Genomic DNA, 25,736 nt, shown 5'->3' with positions numbered 1-25,736 from the left:
GAAGATGGCAGGTTGAGGAGACGAAAATTCCTTGAGCAATGGGGTGTCGCTAGAGCAAACGTTTCGACGGGTCGTTTTGCCGTCTTCAAGGCAGCAACTGCTGCCTTGAAGAAGGCAAGGCCACTTGTCGAAACGCTCCCTCCAGCGACACCTTCGTGTTCAAGGATTTTGCAGCCCCCGTGCGGCCCGCGTTCTCTCTAATATATCGCTCGAAAAGGTATACCGTCCCTTCCTGTCAATCAGAGAACGCATGATATCGCAATACGTACATCTGCAAAAGTTTACAAAAATTACGCCATAATTTCACCGACAACGTAGGTGAAGTATCGGAAGATTGCAAGAAAATGCTAAGTAATGAGCAATGGAGACATGCATATAGGGCTACAATGCCTGTTGCTTTTCATTTAGGTCGTGGCTGACAAAGAGAAAACGAGCTCTTAAATTCTCCCGTTCATTCACAGTGATCGACAAGATATAAAATGTGCCAGTTAAGAAAATGATACACACAGGAATTTAAGGGAAAGGAAGAGTAGCACCTATATTTCTTTTATCTCCTTTTTTTGCGTTTCTTTTTCGAAATTTGCTCTACCACAATATGCTTACCTTAGGGCAAGCTGCATTTCGCTACGTTGCAAACTTTACCGCAGAGCATAGAGCTAACTGATTTGGAAGTATGAAAACGTCCATCCAGAAACTCCCTTGGGAGTTCTCACGATCTTGAGAGCAGCGGTACGCGCAACGCACCTCTCGCTACGCTGTAAAGCTTATTCAGAGTAGCGAAACGGTGCGTCCACTCGGCTGCGTCGCCATTTTGCAACCTAGTTGATTCCATCTTGGCCAGACGCACTTATCAAAAATATCGAATGTACACCTCTCCCTGTTGTGGGCCATTCTGCTGTTTTTCCAGGAAGTAGGCGGAAGGTAAGATACAGGGCTAGCATAAATGATTCCTTGGTTTTCAAAAAAAACGTATATATATATATTCAAAAGTATTACACGTGCACACTTAAAGATATATGAAAAGAACCACAAACTCATCAAGTTTATACGCAATGTAGAAATGGTCAATATGCGGTCTTTGGTGACAAGACACACGTCCAGACGATAATCGAGGTTTATTTCCTATATGGAATACATACATTTTGTAGTGTAGACCTGTCAATTGTCTGTACTGCACCACTGATGCGTTCTTTGAGCTCAACTGAGAATTAAATTAATAGCGCTGCTGCCACCCGGAATACACATTACAAAGTTGGTGACTCTGTGGTTCTTTTCATATATCTTTCATGTGTGTACGCGTAATACTTTTGAAAATATAGCCTTTTCAAAACGAATTAATCATTTATGCTTGCCCTGTATATCACTCTCCGTCTGCTTCCTGCAAGAACACATGTAGTTTGCCGTACCATGGCTGACAATTTATATTGTAAAGGTATTTTACCGGTTTCAGTCGCCTTATTTTAGCATTTTCATCTCTAAGCAATACTGGACCAAATTATAATGACTGATTTATGTGATGCAGGTTTACTTTTTTCCCGGTAATGACTTTTCTGGAGCGGAAGCAAACCGCAACCGCGCTATCACATAGCTCTGAGGCCAGCCTAATGCGATTTCTCCGGGCGAGCGAAATATTCGCTCGGAAAATTTCCATTAGGCTACGTTATAAGGCGATTCTTTACAAAGTCGCCATTAATTTGAAACAGGCTACTTTGCAGCACGATATCATTTGCGTTTATTTTTTTAGTCATTTTTCTTTGATTCCTTTCTCCATGATCGGTTGCGCGTGTGTTATGTAGTTCTTTGTCGTCTTTTGTCTGCTTCCGCGCTCCCAGTTCACTGAATGCAATTCAGCGTATTGTTAGAGTTTTCACATATGTACCTAAATTGCGAAATTGTGCGCGCACATCTCCTTTCTCTTGGAAAGGGGGGGGGGGTGTAAGGAGGAAGCTCAACTAGGAAGTCCTCTGCAGAAATATACGTAAGATATCCGGTCTCGCCGATTTTGCCAATGAAACAGATCCGCTTCATGTAACGACGATTTACGATTTTTTTCTCACAAATTTATTATGCGTTCCAGTTCTAAAACTGACTTGAACGGATACAAATTATTATTATCATGGGTCGGAGCCGGAATCGAACGAAAGCCTTTTGCGTGGCTTGCAAGTGCTCTACCACAGAGCCACGAAAGCGTATGAAACCATATGCAGGCGTCATGTAGACAGTGCGAGGAGTCGCGTTGACACATGTACTATTGCGCGACAGAAGCGTATAATCGCACCAGATACGTCACACCGTGTGAATCGCACAAATAGTGCCCGGTTTAAAGGTCGGGTCCACCATTACGAAGCACTCAGGCACAATTATTAATTGGCAGCAGCAACAAAATCAGCAAAGCGTGCAGCTGCGTAGGTGAGCGACGTGCGTACTGCCTTATTAGGGACGCGTAGTGGGTACATCGCTACTTCGCAGAATGATGAAATATGGCGTAGTAGGCACTTCGCAACTGTCCTTGTAACACCCATTCTAGGATAGTTCAAAACGACAATGTTACGCGTACAGGCGTTACATTCCCTCGCGGCACGGTTGAGGAGTCGACCTAGAAGTTAAGCCCGGCTAGGGAATGAGAAAGCGATGCGAACGGGGCCCGATTACGCTCGTGTTGATGAAGCGCTACAAAGAACGGAGACTTTCGAAGAACACAGCAGATTTTTAAAGTGCATTGTCCAGTGTTCTTCAAGAGACTCGGTTCTTTTTAGCGTGTCACCATCATAAACGTACACCAACACGCCCATTTGGCAGTCATTACCGATTTCGCTATCACGTTCCACTCTTAAAGGCGAAAGCTTAGAAGGATTGATTGTTGGCCGAGTTGGTAATTCATGATGAAAGCTTAAGCGTCCTCCAAGTTTTTCCACCGCACGCCTGCGGAGCTTCTGTCTCCTTTGCGTTTATTTCTGAAGCAGCGAAGGCACTTTTTAACGCAAAAGCCTTAGATGCCTCATCAAACGCAAAAGTTGACCGTCGGCGTCAAGACTAGTGCTGCAAACAGTCACGTGATGACGTCAAGGGATCGTCAGAATTTGTGACGTCGTTACGGCGCCAACAGGACGTCACTCTGACGTCACATAACCTAACGTCACATGATGACGTCATCACATAACATCGTCGCCTTGTCAAAGGTGGGCCGATCACGGAGGCAGTGCAGAACCACGTTAGGTGAAGAAAGCTTTCAGAGGGGGTCGGGGGAGGATCAGTACATCTACTGAGAAGAAAAACCAGATGGCTTTCGCCTTCTAGTCCCCCTAGGCGAATGCCTAAGAGACCCCGTGAGTTCTTTTTTTTTCTTTTTATTTACAAAAGCCGCGGTAATCTTTTCAGGGGATGAGGAGGAAAGGGTGCAGCAAAATAAATTGCTTGGAACAATTTTTTTTTTTGCCGTGCATTCACGACAAGTAAGAACGATGGCTTTCACGCACTACGCAAACAGTGCAGCAAAGGGCAGCAATTTGTTAGCTGGACCTTTAGCGTAAAGTGTGGCAGCAGTCATTCTTTTTCACTTGCCACGAAGGAACGGCCAACAAGAAATTCGTATTTTGTTACCGCCTACGATTTTATCTTTCCCCTTAAACGTCATGGTGAAAGAGGGTCTCATGCCCTCTTTAAGCGTATTCAGAAGGCTATTCGCTTACTCTGAAAATATACTTGGTGGTAGTGGTATAAGCCGTTATTTTTGAAGGTGTAGTCATGCCACTTGACTTCGCACAGGCGCTTTTTTGTATTGAAGTAAGAAAATGGAGGAGTTGTCACCATTTCCTGGCAACGGATGCCCCATTTCACTTCGACAGTAGGATAAAGATATTTATTAGGGCGAAAAAAAAATTGCGAGATCTAAAGTGCTTGTTTTAACTGAGCCCGCTAATGTTTTGGCGCATGACGCGACGGTTGAACACACCCGCCATGTTGGTCTAAAGTGGTTATGGTGCTCGACTGCCGATCCGAAGGTCGCAGGATCGAATCCCGGCGGCGGCAGCCTCATTATTGATGTAGGCGAAAATGCTTCAGGCCCGTGCACTTAGATATAGGTGCGCGTTCAAGAACCCCAAGTAGTCGACATTTTCCGAGCCCTCCACTGCGACGTCCCTCGTAATCATATCGTGGTTTTAAACGTCAACAGTTATATTACTACCGTAGAACACATGCCGCGTTTTTAATCGCTTTGTCACTGAAAGCAATCTTCTTCGCACTGCGTCGAACCATGTAGCCGATAGACCGTTTTCAGAAGAAAAAGTCACTGCCTCTGGGATCGGAGGCGTTGGAAACTTCCTGCACCTCGCGCGGTTTTGCAGGGCCTCCGGGATCTGCGCACCTTTGACAAAGCGATCATGCCATGTGATGACGTCATCATGCGACATCACGTCATAGTGAAGCCGAAAACCGCGAAATCCTGATATGCTCAACGTTCAGTGCTGATATTGTCCGCGTGTTGATGAATGAAATAAGCGGCGAGGAGGAAATAGCGGCTGTAGGATGTGTAGCGAAGGCGAAAAGGAAACCACTCTCTCGCCTTTGCGCTCGGAGTGGTTTAGGGTCCATTTAATGCTTTCCCCCAGAGTAGGGTAGCAAACCGGATGCTACAATTCTGGTTGACCTACCCGCGTTTCCTCCTTTCTCTCCTCTTCTCTTCCTCCTCCTCACAAGTACAGTGCAAACTTTAGATATAGTTCCGTCAATACTCAGCACTAATGTCAGTGTCTTCGCAAAACACACATGGTCCCTTATGCATTCACCTAAGACAACTCGAAGGCGAAGGCCATCCGGTGCGACTAACGTATCATCATCAGAATCATGAAAGTGACAGGCCATAACAATAATAATAATTGTTGGGGTTTAATGTCCCGAAACTACGCTATGATTATGAGAGATGCCGTAGTGGAGGTCTCCGGAAATTTTGACAACCTGGGGTTCTTTAGCGTGCATTTAAATCTAAGCACACGGGCCTAAAGCATTTTCGCCTCCATCGAAAATGCGGCCGCCGCGGCCGGGATTCAGTCCCGCGACCTGCGGTTCAATAGCCGGGCACCATAACCACTAGACGACCGTCGCAGGTGAAATGACAGGTAAGGAGAGCAGCTGAATACTTTGTTGATGCCCTAGCTGATGAAGGTGAGTTATAGCCCATCCATTTGTAGTGGGTTGGCAGCTTTCAACCACCCGCTCGTTACGCAATTCAAATGGTGTGACGACTGGAGTAATTGTTACCCTTCTGTCACGCAATATTAGGTCGGTTAATGAGACTCCTTGACCAACATGAGAACTGCACAGGGTCTTTTTTTTTTTTCCAAAGCGGTTTCAAGCACTGGCATGCTTTGGCGTGCTCCTCTGGCGTGCACTAACGGGCTCCTATCCTGCTCCAGGAAAACCGTGGCAGTCATGCATTAGAATGCATGACTTCTCATGAAGCATTTAAGGCTTTCGTCTTAACCAAGCACAGAAGCGCTTTCATTGCTTTGGAATTGACCTTTGATGACCACGGGCCTGATGTTTTGGCGAAAGGGCAGCTTGGCTCTGCAGTAAAGTTCGACTCGTTAATGTGCAGTGTGTGTGCGTTGCTACCGAGTCCGCCAAGTATGTACATGAGTCACGGTGCTCCGCTGCTCACCTGCGAGTCGCGGGTTTGATCCAGGCCGCGGCAGTCGCATTTCGATGGAGGGGAAAATGCTAGGAGGTTGTTTACAGCGCGATGTCAGTGCACCTTAAAGAACACCGGATGGTCGAAATTTCCGGAGCCCTCCGCTACGGTGTGGCTCTTAATCATATGATTTATTTATTTATTTATTTATTGATTTATTGATTGATTGATTGATTGATTGATTGATTGATTGATTGATTGATTGATTGATTGATTGATTGATTGATTGATTGATTGATTGATTGATTGATTGATTGATTGATTTCAGGCACAGAGTTAGTCTTGGATGGCAAGGCTAAAGGCAGAACATTGTCTGACTGACTGAGGCCTTGTCGCACATACATTGCTCCAACAGTGAGGCAGCTTAGAACACAAGGGCAGACATAAAGTTTGGGCAAAAGAGTAAGAAACATACATTTGTTACATGTAAATGAAAAAAAAAAAAAACAACACCACAATTTCTAAGAAACAACGATTAGTATACGCTAATACGATTTGTAATAACGAAAATGGTTACAAGCACAATGTGACTCTGACAATGTGACAAATTCAGCAAATAATTATGTATACAGCGCTGAACCAAAACGATAGTATAGCTAATACAATTTGTAATAACAAAAATGTTTACAAGCTCAATATGGCACTGACAATGTGACAATCGTGTTTTTTTATATATTAACAGCGGAGCAGTTTGAACTTGCAAAGGGAAATGAGAGCGAGAAGGAGGAAAAGGAGGAGGAGAGGGGGTAGAGCATAGCGTAGTAATTTATAGTATAGTAAAGCAAGTGGGTGGGAAAGGGTGACGGTGAGGAGTAGGTAAATGAGGAGACAGGCAAGTTATACGTTGCATACATGTTAGGGAAGGCCACCAGCTTTCCTCAGTGCTCGCACCGCAGGTGCTCAGCTGCCCCAATTTTCTTATTATTGGGTCGCTAGAGAGTCTTTCATTCTCGACATCCCAGGGGCACCGTGTTCCGGGAGCTGACCAAGCTGTACAAGACGCACGCCTGTCGCGAACACAACCACATCTTCCCGCTGCTCATCGAGAACTGCGGCTACCGGGAAGACAACGTGCCACAACTCGAGGACGTGTCCAACTTCCTCAAAGGTGAGGGACACGTGACTGAGACATTATCCTCTTCCCGATTATACATTATCGATTATAAATGAATACGGCAGACAAGAGGGCAAAAAACAAAACAAAAGCAAACAAGCAAAAAAAAACAAAGAAACATAGAAGCATAAAATAATGTTACTTACATACAGGAGAAAAAATCGAGAATAGCAAGAGAAGAACAAGACACTATATCAACATTATTAACAGTCATGTCATTTAGTAGATGAGGTAATCTTGAGCGCAAGATATTTGTAATCCCTGTAATCCTCTTTTCCTTCGTGTCCTTTTTTTTCTGCACCTTTTTAAACGTGATTGCGTAGCGCAGCACACTTACAAAAGTTTCAGGAACAACACACGATCAGCGTGAGGCGCATTGCTTCCTTTCAAAGCGAAGCAAGTGTTGAAGCTTGATGGTGTTTGTACAGCGTTCCAGACGGTAAATTGCGCAACAATGACGTAATACAGATAAAGAACACGCACGCACGCACGCACGCACGCACGCACGCACACACACACACACACACACACACACACACGCACACACACACACACACACACACACACACACACACACACACACACACACACACACACTGTGTGTTTGTATTTCTCTCTTGCGTCCGGCCACTGATGCCCAATCCACCATCTGTTAAAGCGCAGCTTTCTTTCTGAATATTTATTGGTGCTCGTGAGCATGGCTGCCGGTGCTAAGGGTCTTTTAGCAGTGCCTGTTCACCGTACGGTAAATACGGAAATACGTACCGTAGTGGTAGGCAAGTGACTTATATTAGCCACTACAAGATCTATATTAGCCGCTACAATCGTATCATGTTACCGTATCATGTTACCGTTTATCGCAATAGACCCGACCCTTCAGAAAACCCCATAATAAGAAATCAGGGGACGAGTTTTTTAAGATTTTATAGGCGCAAGTCATACCTCCTTACGTAGCGTTTTGCTGTTTTCGTTATTCCTTATTTAGTCCGTTTTAGCGCGGTAGATCACTAAAGGGACAGGCGATACAATTTCCATCCTTCCTAAATGTTTAGCCGCAAACCGCAATAAAATCGGATGATTTGTAAGAAAACTACAGCCCAATGAAATTGGTCAGTTTTAAAAGAATCACGCTGTGTGAATGTGACGAACTGATTTGTAAGAGATACTTTTCCGCTATAGCATTCGGTGTTATGAACATTTTTGCGCCTGCCAACTGCGTTAGGCTTCTATGACATTTAAAAGGCAATTGCAGCGATCTCACTCATATTGTACACAACTGTACATTTAACGCGGAACGCTAATACCATGGTGCAAACGGTAAGTTATTAAGTCACTGCTAAAACGCCCTAATGTCTTCACACTGCCGTGCGCGCACACGTGCGCGTACGGCAGTGTGAAGGACACGTGCGCGCACAGGCTGATACGAAAAAACAGCCTAGAAAGAGTCTATTTTATCTTTAAATAATATAGACAATGGCTACTTATTGCGCCGAAGCAGAAGTTAAAAGTAGCCAGAAAGTAGCCATGGCACAAACCTGAAATTTTTGCAGCCAGACGGGGTCGTAAAGTAGCCAACTGGGCGCAAAGTAGCCAGCAACGGCAACCTTGAGTCGTACCTTAATTCCATTATGCCGCTGCCAATCAGCCAATTGATTTCCGGGCGTGCATTTCCGGGCTAATTTTCAATTCTAGTTTCAACTTCCGGTCACAACGCCACCGGCTTAGCCTCAGTATACAGCCATGAGGATGGCAGGCCAATAATTTCCGTCGTGCCGCTTCCATTTCAGTGAAGTGACATCCGGCTATGCATTACCGGTATAGCATTCAGTTCCGGTTCTAATTTCTTATATATGAGTATTCGCAATGCCCATAGACTGCCGCGCCGCCAAGCGGAATTCAGGAGCGTCCTCTCGAGGAGGGTTAGTAGACGACAAAATGGCAGCACTACGCAGACGCTCCCTTGTTTGTCTGTGCTAGCCTCAGTGTTAACGCGTTGGGAAGAAAGGAGCACTACAACTTTGCATGTTCCCTGCATCAGTGAACAAACCGGGCCCTCCGTGATACGAGAAATCTGATTTGTTCTTGCGAGACGCGAAGTTTTCGTGAAAATACGTGGCAACTCGCGCTTTCAATGCTAGCCCACAGCGTACACATACTATCAGCTTCGCGAGGCTTTCTGTAGCCACGTAGGTTAGTTAAATGTTATCGTCTGACATATTCAGTTGAAGCTCACCCTGTTTTACTTGCATATATAATTGGTCAGTGTTTCTTGTAGTGCATGAGTCCCATAACACTGTACGCGGGAGGGAGGTCGCGCGGGCTCGCGATGTGCTCATGTATAACTGAGCGATCTCAAGTTGGCGATACATTAAAATAAGGCCTCTATCCTTTGTCAGCAAAGCGCTGTTACGAATCGTGCGAGCGACGTTTCAATCATTCGAGGACGCGTCTGCTCGACGCCTTTCGTGGAGCGAACGCTTTCCATCCACGCCGTCCTTCGCCAGTGTGTTGGGTTTCATAGCCACCGCTGCGCCGCTTGTTTTTGTACGTTTGTTGATAGGTGGCAGCACACTGCAAGCGATTTGCTTGTTGACAGGCCTGAGAACAAAATGTTCTCGGCGCCCAGACGTCCCTCTAATTGTAAACGTGGTGACGCGGAGTGGTCGAAGTCGTTCGGCGGAGGAAATTCTTCAGATTGCTTTCATCAGTGATGTTCAAAGAAACCATCTTGACGACGAGGATTTTTTACTGGACGTAGAAGACTGTGAAAGTGCCGAGAGTGACAGCGACGATGAACCATCAGCTGCTATAACTCACGAGGAGTGAGTTGCACTTCACGTCCCCTCGTGCGTTAATGTTATTTCACGCTCGTAAGTCACTTTGATCGTATAATGTATAATATCCTTGAGCGAGATCAAAATAAAAGCATAGTTCCTCTTGTGCATTGCATGTATCAATTATTGTGGATATTATGGAGCGCCGCATGCCGCCAACACGCTCGAGCACGACCAGAGAAGCGAAATGGTTAGAGCGATAGAACGTGCAGTCACGGCCACAATCAACGCCTCTCGACTAACTTCTTCGACGTTGCGAAAAGCATACGTGTGCATTCTTTTTGATATTCATGTTTCGATCGTGCTGATCGAACCTCCAACATGCGAGCGAAGTGAATTGCACACGGCTAGAGTCTCAACATGGCTGTGGCGCAAGCGCTACTGAATGGGATGTTAAATGCTTGTGTTCCGTTGAAGACGTAACTCCGCGTTCCCGACTGCGCAAGTAATGACGACGGCGTATTATGTTTGCAAACCATCACCACGTTAAACGTGCGGTCCCGTGCAGCAGCGATGGCGCTGCTCGCTGGCGGCCTACTACTGCCGCAAATCCGTCAGGCAGGCTCGGTACGTACTACCTCGCAGTGCCGTTCAGCTCATACGTCAATTCTAGTTCATGGAGTTTTATCTCGCAAAGCATCGTTATGCACGGTATCGGAGCTGAAATATAACCTTTCACACCGCAGCAAATAATTAGGTGGCGAGTACTTAGCACTTTCCATGGTTTGGGAAAGTATTTTAGTCTCATATCCATTTCAACGCCGCTCATAACTTCATCTGGTGAAAGTAGCACGGGCCGTACGTCCGCACGTCCTATCTGTCCCTATGCTAACAAACGGGTTGACCCTCCTCCTGGCGCCATCTTAAAAAGCACGGCGCGCCACCTATAGTTCGTGGGCATTGCGAATACTCTAATAATGTTCTACGCACCACGCATACTTGAAAATAAAATATTCGCCAATAATGTTAACCTAAATTCCCCACTTTTTTTATTACTACATTGATACGGCGGAAGTTACACGGCGCGTGTGTGCGTGTGCGTGTGTGCGTGCGCGCGTGCGTGCGTGCGTGTGTATGTCGCTGGAAGAGCAGTAGTGCCTAGCAATATCGGATAACCATCCCCACTGTTTAATTAAATTGGTATTCCGACCTGTTCACTGCATTCCGTGATGAAATTGCGAGAGTATCGGGCTTAACCGAGTTGAATATTGTTGCGCAAAGCTTTGACTCTGCTTGCGCAAGAAGGTTGCAATCTGATTGTTGGAGGCGCTGTAGAAAAAAGAGAAAGAAAACCCCTGGAAATACCCCGATAGATCGAAAATAAAGGCAGCAATACAGCTCTAGAACATCTTTTTTTGTTTTTACCTGGTCTGTCGTAAGTCTGTTATTCGACCGTCCTCTCAGTTTAACGAGGTCTCCCGCTCGCCTCGATTTTCCGAGAAAAGTTCCATTAGCCTGTTTATGCACAAAACGAAGAAACGATGCGATCTTCTTAAGCATATTGCGCACCGCTATTTCGCTCTCTTAGAACTTGCCTTTTTGTTGAGTGATCCATGAATAAATGAGCAATATCCTGCGCCACTCTCGAACCTGAGCCGCCGGTCTGATATTGCGCTGGAGTTTCTCAGAGTCCCTGGTTATGCCCCTTAGGGGGAGCGCGTTCAATAAATATAGAGCGTTTTCGGCAGCGCTTCCACGCAAGTGACGGCGATTTCGCTGTTAATTATCTCTAGTGGCATCTGCTTCTGAGGCGTGACGAGGAGAAATAGTCAATTTAGCGCATTCTCTTTCTTATATTGCTATTCCCTTTATTGCGGTCGAACATCCAGATTGTTCCTTTTAGGGGCGAAGCTCCTCTTAGTCTAACCTTGTCACGTCTCCGTTGTCCGGCGTAACCACCTTTGCAAACTGCCCACTCCTTCGTCTGCAAACATCCCACTACGACCCATCACCGATCCTTTGCAAACTGCCCACTACTTCGTCTTTGGAAACATCCCACTACGATCCATCACCGATCCATTACTTCACCGACCATAAAGCCGTTATTATGAAGGGGGAACGGAAGCCACCTTTGCAAACTGCCCATTACTTCGTCTTTGCAAACATCCCATTACGACCCATCACCGATCCATCACTTTACCGACCATAAAGCCGTTATAATGAAGGGGGAACGGAAGCCATGTCTAGCTACCACTTACGATTAATAAAATTTCTTGTATAAATATATACAGTGTTTGTCACGTCTTTGATGATGTGCTGGGTTATCGCTTTGATTACTGCTGGGCGAAACCACTGAAGACTTCACGGTGTAACCATGATTGCTTCAGGAGCTTCGCCGAAGCTCTTCATCATTCACCCGCGGATATGCTGTGAATTTTTTTGTTTATTTTTTTTCTTTCTTCACACAAGCCTTTATCTATATAACGCACAGCTAGGTAACTATGTAGCTATCTTTTTCCTTTATTGTGCTTTGGTTTTTTTTTTTTTTTTGCTGTACACCCACTCCTGCTTCGACTACTGTCTGTAGTATTGTACGAAGTCAAATAAATAATTAAATAACCTACTGAAACAAACAAAGAAAATAACATAGCAATGGAGAGTTCACTGGCAAAAGTTCACTTTGCAATAGAACGTTCACGCGCACACACTTCTGTTCAATTTGCATCCGCAGTGAAATAAATAACACATCACTTCACAAGGCTGCTCATTGCAAGCGCTTATCTGGTTCAGTGTTCAGTAACAAGTCTTCTAAAAAGATGTTTTTCTATTGCTAAAGATTCTTTTCAGGCAATAACATGTAACGAGACAAGCGCCACTTTACATTACAAACATTACTTCAGGACATTAATATTATTGGTCATTGGTACTTCTGCGTGTATACAATCAATTACATATGTAGTGTCACTCATGGCCATAGCGGCGGATGCGGGAGACGTTCCTTTCGCCTAATATTGTTATGTAAATTTTTCCCCTAATATAGCACGCAAATTTTACGAGCACGTAGCCGACAGCACCAATGTAGGTAACTGCAAGAAATGCTAGCGCATTCCGCTCGTACTTTGGGCTAAATATCTGATGATTTTCTTTTAAGACTGCACAGGTTTCACACTGCGACCTGTGGCCGGTCTACTATCCTCGAGAGACTTCCTCGCTGGCTTGGCCTTTCGTGTTTTCCACTCAACACAGTACATCCGGCATCCTTCTCAGCCACTCTATACACCCGAACCGTAAGTAATTCGACTGGGATCGGAACTCACATCTTTTATTGTGATCGCAATTATATGGATACTCGAAGCGCATTTTTTTAGCCGCCGTTACCGTCATGTTCCGCATAAAGTCAAAAGCGGCAACATCGCTGCACGCGTCGTATGTTCTACGTGCGAGCAAAAGCTTGCGAAGGTTGCAGACGCCGGCTCAGTCGGACGAAGGAGCACGAAGGGGTGCCGGGGAGAGGGTTGGGTCGCGCGCAGACCTGTTAAAATGTGCCCGCAACGGGATAAATTCTAGGGTAGAAGAAAAATATATGAGCTTAGGAAAAGCACTTTAGCTACAGAAATTCAAGAATAATTTGGGATACGTAGGAAAGGGTCACCTAGCGGCTGACAAACTTGCAGAGCCATCCATGCCTTTGCCTTCCCTTAGTTTCTAACTCTTATTCGTTCTTAGTTGACTAGAAATCCAAACACAAGATGTATCTTTCATTTATTCATTTGAACAGACAAAGTGCGACACCTATAGAAACATGCGATTTTTCAATCACTTCGGAACTATTCCTTGTCTTCGCCTCGTTTTTACGCGTGTTAACGTAGCTTAAGGAGTAAAGAAGGAAGAAAAAGAAAACAGCATCGCAGATCTTCTGCAGAATTTTCATATATTCTTGGTGTTCTTTGGAAGCAGATTTCTTCTTTTTTTACTTTAAAAGAAATAATACTGTAGGCCCGCTCTGTAATCGAAATGTAGGATTTATTGCCGTACACTCAAGGTATTGCTGCCGTCTTTATTTTATTTTTTTTTTTTTTGCGCGACACTCGGTTCCTTCTAACACAAACCTGCGGTATGGAGTACTGCTGATTCGTATTTTTCTTTTTTAGAGCGCAGCTCTTTGGCACCTGCTCCTGTGTTGAGAGGCATCGCCGATGGCGTCGGCTTAACCAATAGAGCGAACGAGGACAAAAGAGTCAACGCGGAGTCTGTCGATCTCACGAGCCACTGGCGTCAAACCTCGCATTCATCCTCTGTCACGCGCGCTGGTTCCTAGGTCGGAGCAACGCCTCCTCTATTTTTTTTTTTTCAAAGAAATAGAGGAGGCGCTGGTCGGAGCTTGTCCGCATGCAGGGCTGGCACGTGCACCGCGGCTGGTTTCGCTTGTGGTAACGGGGCTGTCGTCGTTTCGCTTTGTTCGCGACGTCTGCAATGCACAGCGTGGTGTGCGTAGCACTCGAGCGCTGGCAGTTTCTGTGTTACATTGCTACAACAGCGGATAACCAAAAGTTCAAACACAGTTGGCGTTGCCCCAACGCGAAGGTGCACTAAGAATTCGCAGTGACAGTGTCATAATCGTCGCTGATTTTTTTCTCAAGAGGAAATGAAATTGGACACAGAGAGAAGGCAAAGACTGCATACCAGCATTTCCCATCTATTTCGTTCCGCTTTTACGAGAGCAAGAGCGATTTTATAACAGCTGAAAAAGATGCGCTCATTGTTCACTGACGGTGTCCTTTTACTCAAGTTTCGCCGGAATAATGATATCTTGTTTTTTTTTTCGAGGTAAATTTTAGAAAAAAAAAAACTAGTAGGCCAGGCACCGCAACAAAAGAAAAACTATTCCAAACGAAAATTCAGTATTCCTGCCTTGGGTTAAAATACAAGACCACAAAACGTTTTTCGGGCGATCGACTTACCCTAGAAACTAACGCCCTCCCCCCACCTCCCAAGAAAAAGAAAAACAGCACTTTGTCGGGAGTGGGCGAAATTTCAACTTGGAACTAGGTGATTGCCTGAAGCTATGTCAACTTAATTTTGCAACACTCAGTTGCGCCAACTTAGTTGCGTCTTGTTTTCCTGTTCTGATTGCGGACAATTTTGGCGTTCGTAAAGCTTCATACACCGTGTGGATTCTGGTAGAACACATTACCGAAAGACGCAGAAGAAACGAAAATACAACACGCAATGAACGCTCAAATTTCACCAGGTGTAGGGGTTTATGTGAAAGGGGGCAATTGTTCGCCGCAAGAAGCTTAATCAAAAGCTTCAAAAGGGTCTGGGACTGAGCCTGTTGATATGATTTCCATGACTGTAAAACAGCGTCCTACTTCCTGTGTCTTTGTTTTTCGCTGTGTTTTGGAGTCACTACAGAAAAAGCGACAAAAAAAAAAAAACGCTTGTGGAGTGCGCAGAAGGAATGTTTCGAAGTTAACAAAAGCATTTAAATATTTGCCCGATGGAAAATCACTGAATGTAATCGCAAAGCTTACGGTACACTTGAATTTCCCGCAAACTGTTCGATGACAAACCCGCTGGAAACATTGTGCAACGCAGCCCAAAAGACAACCACAGTTGCGCACTTTTCTTCTGCTTCTTCACCCTAGCAGGTATACTGCACGTATATGTGATGACGTTCGTGCCTTGGAAGAATGTCGCCTGTAATGGCAACATACCAAGCTCAGCTAATTGAGAAGCCGAGATTATTTGGTGGCATACTGTACTCGCGGGCGTTTGCTTCACTGGTAATTTCTTTCATCATCATCAGCAGCAGCAGCAGCAGGAGCAACCCGAATACGGCCGCTGCGGGGCGGATGCCTCTCCCAAGTTCCTCCAATTAAGCCGGCCCTATACTTGCTATGGCCACGTTATCGCCGCAAACATCTTAACCTCATCTACCCGCCTAACTTTCAGCGTTTCACTTAGTACGCGTGATTTCCCTTCGAAACCCCTCGGTTACTCTTAGTGACCAGTGGTGTTCTTGCTTTCTAGCCACATGCCCGACCCATCTCTCCTCCTCGATTTGGACCAAAATGTGCTTAACAAGCCTTTGTTACCTGACTCCCTCCGCTCTCACGATGGCCCTTAAGGTTACACCTGTGAAACCAAGCACTTCTTACAAAAGCGTTGTAGCTCACGCTGCATTTTATTACACGTCACATATCTCAAAAGCTATGCCGCTTTGTTGGCCGTCATTACCGTTACAACTGTTGTCAAGACAGGCCTTCATCAGTGCGCACGAGCAAACTTGGTTTCATTTCACGGAAATTGGCATTGTCGTTGTGCGTTTATTATTTTGCGTATGAACGTCCGTATGCGTGCGTTTCTACAGTGCATCAATGCAATTGCACCTAGCCCAGTTGAAGCCATATCACCCCAGTGCCTTGTCGCCCCAGTAGAAGCGCTTTTAAAGCTTTAACTCAATTACCTTAGCCCCCGAGTTAATAAATGGTCTTAACGTCATTGCTTTTGGCTGTGCAGGGACATCTGCCACGAGCTTCTGGGACACGCACCGCTGTTCGCAGATCCAAGTTTCGCCAAGTTCTCCCAGGAAATAGGGCTCGCGTCCTTGGGTGCCCCGGACGACTACGTCGAAAAGCTGGCCACGGCAAGTACCGAATGTTTAACCAAAATGCACTAGGACATCTGATATGCGGCATGTATACAAGTGGTGAGGCCGTCAACCGCTGTGAGGCTGGAGATCTATCTATCTATCTATCTATCTATCTATCTATCTATCTATCTATCTATCTATCTATCTATCTATCTATCTATCTATCTATCTATCTATCTATCTATCTATCTATCTATCTATCTATCTATCTATCTATCTATCTATCTATCTATCTATCTATCTATCTATCTATCTATCTATCTATCTATCTATCTATCTATCTATCTATCTATCTATCTATCTATCTATCTATCTATCTATCTATCTATCTATCTATCTATCTATCTATCTATCTATCTATCTATCTATCTATCTATCTATCTATCTATCTATCTATCTATCTATCTATCTGCGTCTGTCGGCCTGCACGTTGGTGTCTCTCTGTTTACTGCGTCCGCGACTGTCTGTCATCGCGTTCATCGCGTGTGTTTATGTGGCAGTGTATGCCTGTCCGTTTATCTGCGTATTCGTGAAACGTGCTTTACAGATTGCACGTTTTGGCTAGTTGTTTGACATCATTGATGCCTACTCGACCTAGCGTGCTCACCTTCGTCGTCACTTTCGTTCTCTCACGTCATCGTCCTTGGGGAATCAATAATAATATCTGGGGTTTTACGTGCCGAACCACGATACCCTTATGAGACACGCCGTAGTGGAGGGCTCCGGAAAATGTGACCATCTGATCTTCTTCAGCATGCAGTGAACTCGGCCTCTAGAATTTATCCTCCATTGAAATGCGACCGCCGAGGCCAGTATCGAACCCGCGACCTTCGGGTCAGTAGCCGAGCCCCGCAACCAATGAGCCACAGAGAAGAACACTTCACTGGGAATCAAGTTTAGCGCATAACCAATGCTCATCTAAGAAATGTGCGATCAGCCGTCTCCTGGGACATTGCTGAAGTTCCTCTTACGACAATCTTCTCAGTATATTACGTTCCTTAGCAGCAGCCACGTCGTCTTTTTTTTTTTTTTTGCTGCTGGTATTATATCTGTACCATTACTATACTTCCAACTATCTGATGTAGAAACAGGCGGACCCGCCCAATGCGGCTCTTAGTAGACTAGAATAGAGTTGACTTTTGTTTCTGTCTAAGCCATGCCGCCTTTACTCTTTGCAATCACCCTGACTTTCCTCTACTTGATAAACAAAAAAGATAAGTAATGTGCGTAGTCTAGAGCCCTGTTAAATAGGAAGTAGACGATTCGGTAATCCGAGATAAAAGGATGTTACTAGGCATGCGACATCATATACCCGCAGATTTACGAAACTTTGACACATAGTGTTAGAAAAGAATGAGGAACTTCAAAGGGCCGATTTTAATTGAGATTCCCGGAATTCATTATACGTATTGGGGAAAAAAATTGGCCGCGTATCTGCATGCTTCGCTGCCAAATGTCGTCTAAAGACGATAGAAGAGGCGCTGCGTGAGATATGGGCGCCATCTGGCAATACGTCGGGAAACATGAGTGCTGTGTTGCGGGCTGGTAGTCCCGGCGCAGCGGCAGGCGAAGACTGGCGGTGACCAACGCGACCGGTGGGGACACCGGCCAGCCCGACCATGCGCCAAAGGAGAAGAAACGTCCGCACTCAACGAGTACTCTCCACAAACTCTCTTATTTACACGTCGCCTGGGTAAAACAGCAATGCCAGAGCGGCGCCCCTTGTCATTCGTACAATGCAATACTGAACCGAAACCGAAACACAACATGAGCTTGTGCAGAGGGCACGGAGGACCTAAGACATAAGAGGAGCCCTCGCCCTGTTGGGAAAACGGGGACAGGTGAAGCTTGGCGTGCGCGTTGGTTGGTTGGTTGCTTGCTTGCTTGCTTCCTTCCTTCCCTTCCCTTCCCTTCCTTCCTTCCTTCCTTCCTTCCTTCCTTCCTTCCTTCCTTCCTTCCTTCCTTCTTTCGCATTACACAATGCTTCCTCCTAACTGTTTTCTCCCTCCATGCCGGGAACTGGACGCTCCTCCGCTAAGCAGCGCAACACTTCCGTTGCTACAAGCAAGAACGCCGGTCATGCGTTCGGAGCAACAATGAAATGTCGCAACTGGAAAACCTCTGAAAGTACAAAAAAACGAGCACGCTATTCTCTCCTGGCGTTCCCCGCCTTTTCGGCACAATTCGTGACGTGAACACGTGACGTCATTAGGAAAGAAGCTCTAGATTGGTCCACATACGAGGAATGCCAGTTGTGAATTGTATCCTACCCTGCTTTGCCATGCATTCTCACGGCCGTTCTGCCTGTCTCGTGTCACTATATATACCATGCTTGCTCAACCGATTTCGCTTAGTTTTGAGCGTTTTTGAATACGCAAGCGGTGATAACAGCGCGTAGCTAAAAAGCGCGAAATCCTCATAGGCTCAAGGCATAGTGTTCACATTGTCCATGTGTTTTACGAAGAAATAAGTGGGCGAGGGGGAGAGCGCGCCTGTAGGGAAGGGTAGTGGTGGAGAGAAACAAACAACTCTCTCGTCTTCGAACTCGGTATCAGGGCTCGGCATCGACGAGGACTGTGGTACATGAAATTGTGCTCTGTTACGGGACACGTTATATTTAGACTTCGCGCGAGCGAAACGGCGATCACGTTCCAATAATGAATGAAAGAAACTTTTAACGTCCCGCAACAGTGTTCCCGAGTTCGTAAGCTTGGGGTCACCCGAGATGGAAGGGTCCCCTCATTCCAGGAATCCTCTGGCCGCGATCGCGTCCCGGGCCCTGGCGACGAGTCCTCATTGGTCGTCCCGTTCGAAGAAATAAAGAATAGCAAGAAAGTACGCACTGTAAAAAAAAAGCCCCACTAGACCGTATCGCCGAGAAGCCAATCTTCGCATGACTAAGCAAAAAGCGACGTAAAAAGGAAATTGAGAAATGGTTACGAACGGTGGGGTAATATTGCGAAAGCGTCAGTTTTCTTTGTCCGACGAACCTGCGACGACGCAGCCGCGCTGAATGCACGTTCTGCGCCGTGTCCCATAAGCGTCGCGTCCGCTCCCCCACTCTTCCCTCCTTTCCTCCCTCCCACCCTCAAAGTCTTTACAAAGAGATGTGACCTCGTGAAATAGGCTATTTCAATAGCTCGAGCGAAAGGTGTTTCTTTCTTTATTTGCTTTCATTGTCCATTGCAATCGACCCGTGTGCGATTGCGCCCCATCGTCTTCGCGTTTCCAGACAATGATATGCCACCGCCAGCGCGCGAACATGATTAAATTTGGAACCACTGAATAGGAAAGACTGTGATCCGGAGAGAATTTTTAATATTATTTTATATATAGTTCGCACTGAGCCGCGGATCTTTTTAGTTTCCAAGGCTGTCTCGCAAAGAGATTTGCGACAGCACTAGAGCTCCGGCCCGACAGAAGAAAAAATTGACGGAATAGGATTTTCAGAAATAGCCGCGAGGTAAGAAGAACTTAAGGAATGCCCGCTGTGGTGGTCTAGTGGCTATGGTGCTTTATTACCGTAGTACGTGATGCCGAATTTTTGGTGGCACCGAAATGCAAACAACGCACGTGTGCTGATATTTATGCGTACGTTAAGCAACCTTAGGTGCTCTAAATTATTCAGGAATCTTCCACTACACTGTGCCTCAATCATATCGTGATTTTGGAGCGTACAATCCCAGGAAATATTACTGAGAACAGCGCATTAACTTCTAAACGTTGGAGTTATTTAATCCGCTCGTAAAAATACGTACACTGGTGTGTCCCTGCACTTCGCACCGATTCAAATACGGTTGCCGTCATAGGCGTGCGCACAGGGGGGGGGGGGGCGCCCCCCCTGTGCGCACGCTAATCACTTAAGAGGGGGGGGCGCAAAATCTGCCCCGTACATTGACCCTTCGAGTCACCTAAGAGGGGGGGGGGGGCAAATCTGCCCCATACATTGACTTAATAGGGTGGGGAGGGGGGCGCTGCGATGAACCTTTGCCCCCCCCCTAATAGGGAACTCTGCGCACGCCTATGGCTGCCGTGGTAAGGAATCGAACTTGCGTCCTCGAGGCTAGGAGCGCAACACAGTATGCCACGGTGGGTATATAGGACATTGACAAACACAGCGCTGTTCAACCTGAGAGAACGTGCACATTACTGCCCGCCACTTAGGTTAGGGATATTCCATTACGTCAGTGCATGCGCGCCCACTACTTAGCTTAGGACTTTGCCATGACGTCAGATCATGGCCGTCCACCGCCTAATGTAATAATAACAATTAATACTTTTGGAGTTTAACACCCCAAAACCACGGCATGATTATGAGAGACGCCGTAGTGGAGGGCTCCGGAAATTTCGACCACCTGGGGTTCCTTAACGGGCAACTAAATCTAAATACACGGGCCTCAAGTATTTTCGCAAAATGCGGCCGCAGCGACCGGGATTCGATCCCGCGACCTTCGGGTCAACAGTCGCGCACCATAACCACCAGACCACCGGGGCAGGTCGTCCACCACTTAGGTTAGGACTGTTCCGTGACGTCAGAGCATGGCTGCCTACCACTTATGATAGGAGTTTTCCATGACGTCAGAGCACGGCAGTTAACCACTCATGTTATGACTTTTCCATGACGTTAGAGCAAAGACGAACTTTGAACTTCTTTCAGTATTGTGATAGCAGGCGAACAATGCTTCCCAAGGAGGAGGAGGAGAGGCGGGCCGCAGAGTGGCACTGCGGACGGAGCTTGTACCGTATATTATTGTTTTACAAAAAAGAATTCAAGCCCCCCCCCCTCCTTTTCCTTTACCCTTCATTGACGATGACGTCACTCTCTGACCTCCTTTCAATGCGCTATCTCACCACAACATTCTAATTCATTCGGGAGGCGCGATGTCATCTGAATACGATTCTAATCAGTGCACTTGTGTAGAGCTAAACCTATTACGCGCGTTGAAGCTGATGCGAAAGCTTTCTATGCGACGGCAGCGGATTGAGAGAAGATGATAAATTCCCAGGAAATTGCATAAATTAGCACGCTTTGTACGGCCATAATTTATGCCGACGCGTGACCTTAAACTCGCGAAATCAACTCCTCGCATTCCATGTAGCTGAAGCTACTTTAGAAAAGCACCTCTCAAGTGACTACATGACTCAGATAAGGGTTTTTATCAGCAAAGCTGTTTCACCCATCGGTAACTTGTGCTCCGTCGCGCAAAGCAAAAACAAAAAATACACAGGTGGGTATGCGCCACGGGATTTGGCCAAGCGCCATTTACCGAGTACAGCAGGTGCGTGCGTTAAACGAAAGCTCTGCTCGTCGAATTGGAGCACGTGAAACATGTGAAAGAGTTAAAGGAAGGAAGAGAAGGAAAAAAAAGAGAGAGAGAGAAGAAAAGAACGAACGAACGAACGAACGAAAGAACGACAGAAAGAAAGAAAGAAAGAAAGAAAGAAAGAAAGAAAGAAAGAAAGAAAGAAAGAAAGAAAGGGTAGGAAGACAAATCAACGAAGAAAGAGCAGGAAAGAGTTAAAGAAAACTAAAGAAATAGAAATAAATAAATAGAAAGAAACATATACAAAAAGGAGGTAGGAGAAACAGAGAGAAATAAATAAATTAGTTAATTAATTAAAGCTAAACAAGGAAGGTCACCCATCACCGCTCTTCCTTCGTGCTTGGCACCACTAGGGCGAAGCTGCCACAATGACTTGCGTTTTTCAATACATGCTTATCGATATATACAACAAATGATTAAAAAAAGACATGCAGCGCGGAAGCTGCAGCTCCAACGCATGATTAACAGCGGCAAGCGCGCACACACAACGTCCTTGTATGTTTATGTAATGCGTAAATCTTTAATTACTCTCGTAATTATACAAAACTCCGTTATCTTTTCATAGTCCCTTCACAGCTTGCTAACCCGTCCAGTGTTGCTGACCTTGCTTCGCTTTTTCCATGTTTAATCGCATCCATATAAAGAAAGTTTTGAGGTCGCGTCACCGCGATTACTATCTCTCAGAGTTCCAACATACGGCGATAATCTTGATAAACGGGGCGTTAGCCGAGAAGCATCGCGCTAATTACGCTAACGGGGATAAATATTTTTGCTCCCGGGAACCAGTGCACCGATGCTGAACTTTGATAATGTCCAAAGAAGCCGGAAGGGGACACTTCGTAACTTTTGAAAAGTGAACTTTCTATTCTCGCTTTAAGGGTCTCACTTTAAGCTTGAAATGATTAAAAACTTGCGGAGAGGCGCTCTTTACATTCCGCTATGTTATCTAATCTCGCTGCAAAGTTTAAACGATTAAAGTACGGCACTCACTCATTGAAACGTGACTTCCTTTTTTTAAACGATCGCTGTGAGCAATAATTGCTCGTGATCACCGCGTCGTATCGCTGGAAATCTGGCCGCGGAAGGTAATGTTGGCTCTGATGTAAGTGTTCGAGTCAGAACTACGCCGATATGACACGAACTGTAGGCGCTGGAAACAAAGGTATACGTATATTACTGAGCCTGAAACTTTGGCGTTTGAAACCGTGAGTGCTGAACAAACATGTCTGCCTCAAGTTCGTTTCTTCAGTATGTCGCCAAATGAAAACACACGTACAGCTGGGATCACGTTTTCCATTAGGGAGTATTGTAAACGTCCGACTTTTTTTTTCTTCAGCGAAACCGTCTTAGCCTTCACTGTAGAGTCGTCGTGGTCGTCGTAGCAGCAGCAGTAGCGGTGGTAGCAGTAGTAGTAGTATTAGTAGTTAGTAGTAGTTGTAGTAATAGCAGCAGTAATCGTAGTAGTTGTAGTAGAGGCAGTAGTAGTAGTAGTAGTAGTAGTAATAGCAGCAGTAATCGTAGCAGTAGTAGTAGTAGTAGTAGTAGCAGCAGCAGCAGCAGCAGCAGTAGTATTCACGCAGGTCACGTGACCAAAGTGGGACGGGAATAAGGCAATTATTAAAACGAAATGATCATGATAATGATACTGGAAATTTTGAGAATGATGACTTTCGGTACAAAATACTGGGAAAGCAATTATCACTTTCATTAAATACCTCAATTAGAGACTTACGTTAATTGCAATAAACCAGGGAAAGGCGGAGCGATTCGTACTTACATTAATTAGATTAATTAGAGATTTACATTAATTGTAATGAACCAAGGCAAGCCACCTGGGCGCGTTAGAGGGTCATGTAGATAAGAGGGAGCGCACGCTTGGCAGGAGTATGGCGGCGCCGGCGGGAAATCGCATGACGCGTGGCGTTCGCTGAAGCTTCATTGCCCGAGCCCGCAGGTCGCGTGATCTCGCTTTGCCCAATCAAGTGTAAGCCCGCGTATTTCAAACAAACCGTCCCATTTATGACACCACGTGATCTCGCTAGCCAATCACACACTCTCACGCTTTTACAACTTCGCTGTCCGGCGGGTTTAAAGGGGTCATGAACCACTTTTCCAAGTAATGATCTAATGACCTCAGTATCGGAGTTTACTGCCTCCCGAATCGATTGCCGCAAAAATTTCTCGAATCCGTCAAGAATCAGCGGAGTTACGGGGGTTTGGCGCACGCTCCCAGCGCTTTCTCTCTTTTGTGCCGACGAGCGCACTGGAAGCTAGACAGGGAGGGATGGCACGGGGAAAAGAAGTTACGTCAGCGCGTGTCATGAAATGTGATCGCTCTCCCGCTGTGATTCGCCTGCGCGAGTGCGGCTACCGTGTGCTGAGGAGTGCGGCGCCGGCAAGTAGCGGCACCCCGCAGCAAGAAGCGCATCTGATCCGAACGCCGCTCTCGATTTACGTCGGCTATCGGCCAATAAGCATGCTATGTCTCTTGCGACGTAAACTGGTAGATCCGTGACGTCAACGTGCAGACGCCCCGCCCACCGACGAGAGTAAGAACCGGCCTCTTTTTGAAAAGAGGGCGCCTGAGCAAACGGCAACTTCGCGCTCCGCCTGTGGCCTTTACGCGGCGCGCACGACTGTAATATTTGGCAGAGCAGTTCATAGCCGTTTCAGCTTTCCGCAGGATGTGTTTTTTCAACAAGCCCAAGGGGCGTTTCATGACCCCTTTAACTGTGTGTAAATGGCTGAACTTTTTTGTCTGTTTATTAAGGCGAAAACCTTACATGCCTCATCAAGTGCGAAAATTGACCGTCGGCTTTCGCCGGCGTTTGCGTCAACACGACTGATGAAAAATTTCATCGTCACGTGATGACGCCACCGTATGACGCCATGGGGACGTCACAGGTTGTCAGAATTTGTGACGTCATTATGACGTCGCTACTGCTCCGTGATCGGCTCACCTTTTGACCAAGCGACGGTGTCAAGTGATGACGTCGCAACACGTGACTGTTAGGACACCATCATGGCGTCACTGTGACCTGACACCACGTGGCGTCGCATGATGAAGTCATCACATCACATCGTCGCTTGGTCAAAGGTTGGCTGATCACGGAGGCAGTGCAAACCCAGGTGAGGTGCAGAAATCGTGCAATGCCTCCGATCCTAGAGGCAATGCAAAACCACGTTAGGCCAAAAACCTTCCGGAGGGGGACACGGTGAATTAATGCATCGACTGAGAAGAAATGAAGATGATGGCTTTCACCATTCGACTCGCCTTAGGGAAATGCATAAGGAACCCTGCGAGTTCTTGTAATACGCTCAGGCACCTGCGCTCTGCCAGACATCACATAATCTTTCTTGGCTGACAATTGCGGGATTCACGATGCAGATGGGAATGCACTAGGAGCTCGTCTTTAATGGAAAGCTCGCATTTCCGAGCTCTGTCGCTCGCACATCGTTCACATCGACAGCAGTGGGCACATGGATCTCCTTTGCCAACCTGAATCCCGATGCGACTCGGCAGAATCTCGTATTCCGGCGCCCACCTCGCAGTCAATGCAAAAACCTCGCGAGTCGTTTCCAACTCGAGGGCGATATTGATCGGTTTCGAAATGCGCGAGCAAATACCACGACACACCGCCTGTCCACCGCCCGCGTTCGCACGTTATTACGGGGCTTATTGAGGCGAAAGCCTGAATTGCCTCACTAGATGGCGTGAACGAAGAACAGGGAATGATTCAATGGCTCGTTTTCTTTCTTAGACAACACCTTAGGAGACCGACAGAAGTTCTAGCCGAGGAAGGAATATGAGAGGTTGGTCATAGTATATAACTGTTTTGTAGCAATTGTGATATAACAGTAAAGAAGTTAATGTGGCTTGAAAGTCATTTGCCGCCGGTAGGCACCGAACCTACAACTTTCGGATAACAAGTTCGATGCTCTGCCAGTTGAGCTACAATGGCGGTCACGCTCCAATCTGTTTTATCGGCAAAAGTTCAGGGGAAAATGAAAGCTTGAAGAGACGAAAAGTTCTTGAACGCGGGGTATTGCTGGGGCCTACGTTTCGACAACTTCCCTTACAAAAATGGATATAGACGGACTATAGACTGTCTAAACCATTTTTAGAAAGTCTATAGACTGTCTAAATCTATTTTCGTAAAGGCTTCGACAAGCGGGCTTA

At 46.2% G+C, this 25,736-nt stretch overlaps 1 protein-coding gene across 1 annotated transcript in view; it reads left to right on the top strand.

The window, feature by feature from the left end:
- The window catches only part of LOC119401569 (protein henna), a 107,968-nt gene that overhangs the window by 65,274 nt on the left and 16,958 nt on the right, over positions 1-25,736 (top strand). Inside the window, exons 7-9 of the mRNA XM_037668468.2 lie at positions 6,652-6,797; positions 12,729-12,864; positions 16,100-16,226. Of these exons, the coding sequence (XP_037524396.1) occupies positions 6,652-6,797; positions 12,729-12,864; positions 16,100-16,226 (409 nt within the window). The remainder of the gene's footprint in view (positions 1-6,651; positions 6,798-12,728; positions 12,865-16,099; positions 16,227-25,736) is intronic.

Source organism: Rhipicephalus sanguineus, chromosome 8 (genome assembly GCF_013339695.2).
Source record: "Rhipicephalus sanguineus isolate Rsan-2018 chromosome 8, BIME_Rsan_1.4, whole genome shotgun sequence".
NCBI classification, from domain to species: Eukaryota; Metazoa; Arthropoda; class Arachnida; order Ixodida; family Ixodidae; genus Rhipicephalus; species Rhipicephalus sanguineus.
This window is presented reverse-complemented; position numbering and strand designations above follow the sequence as displayed.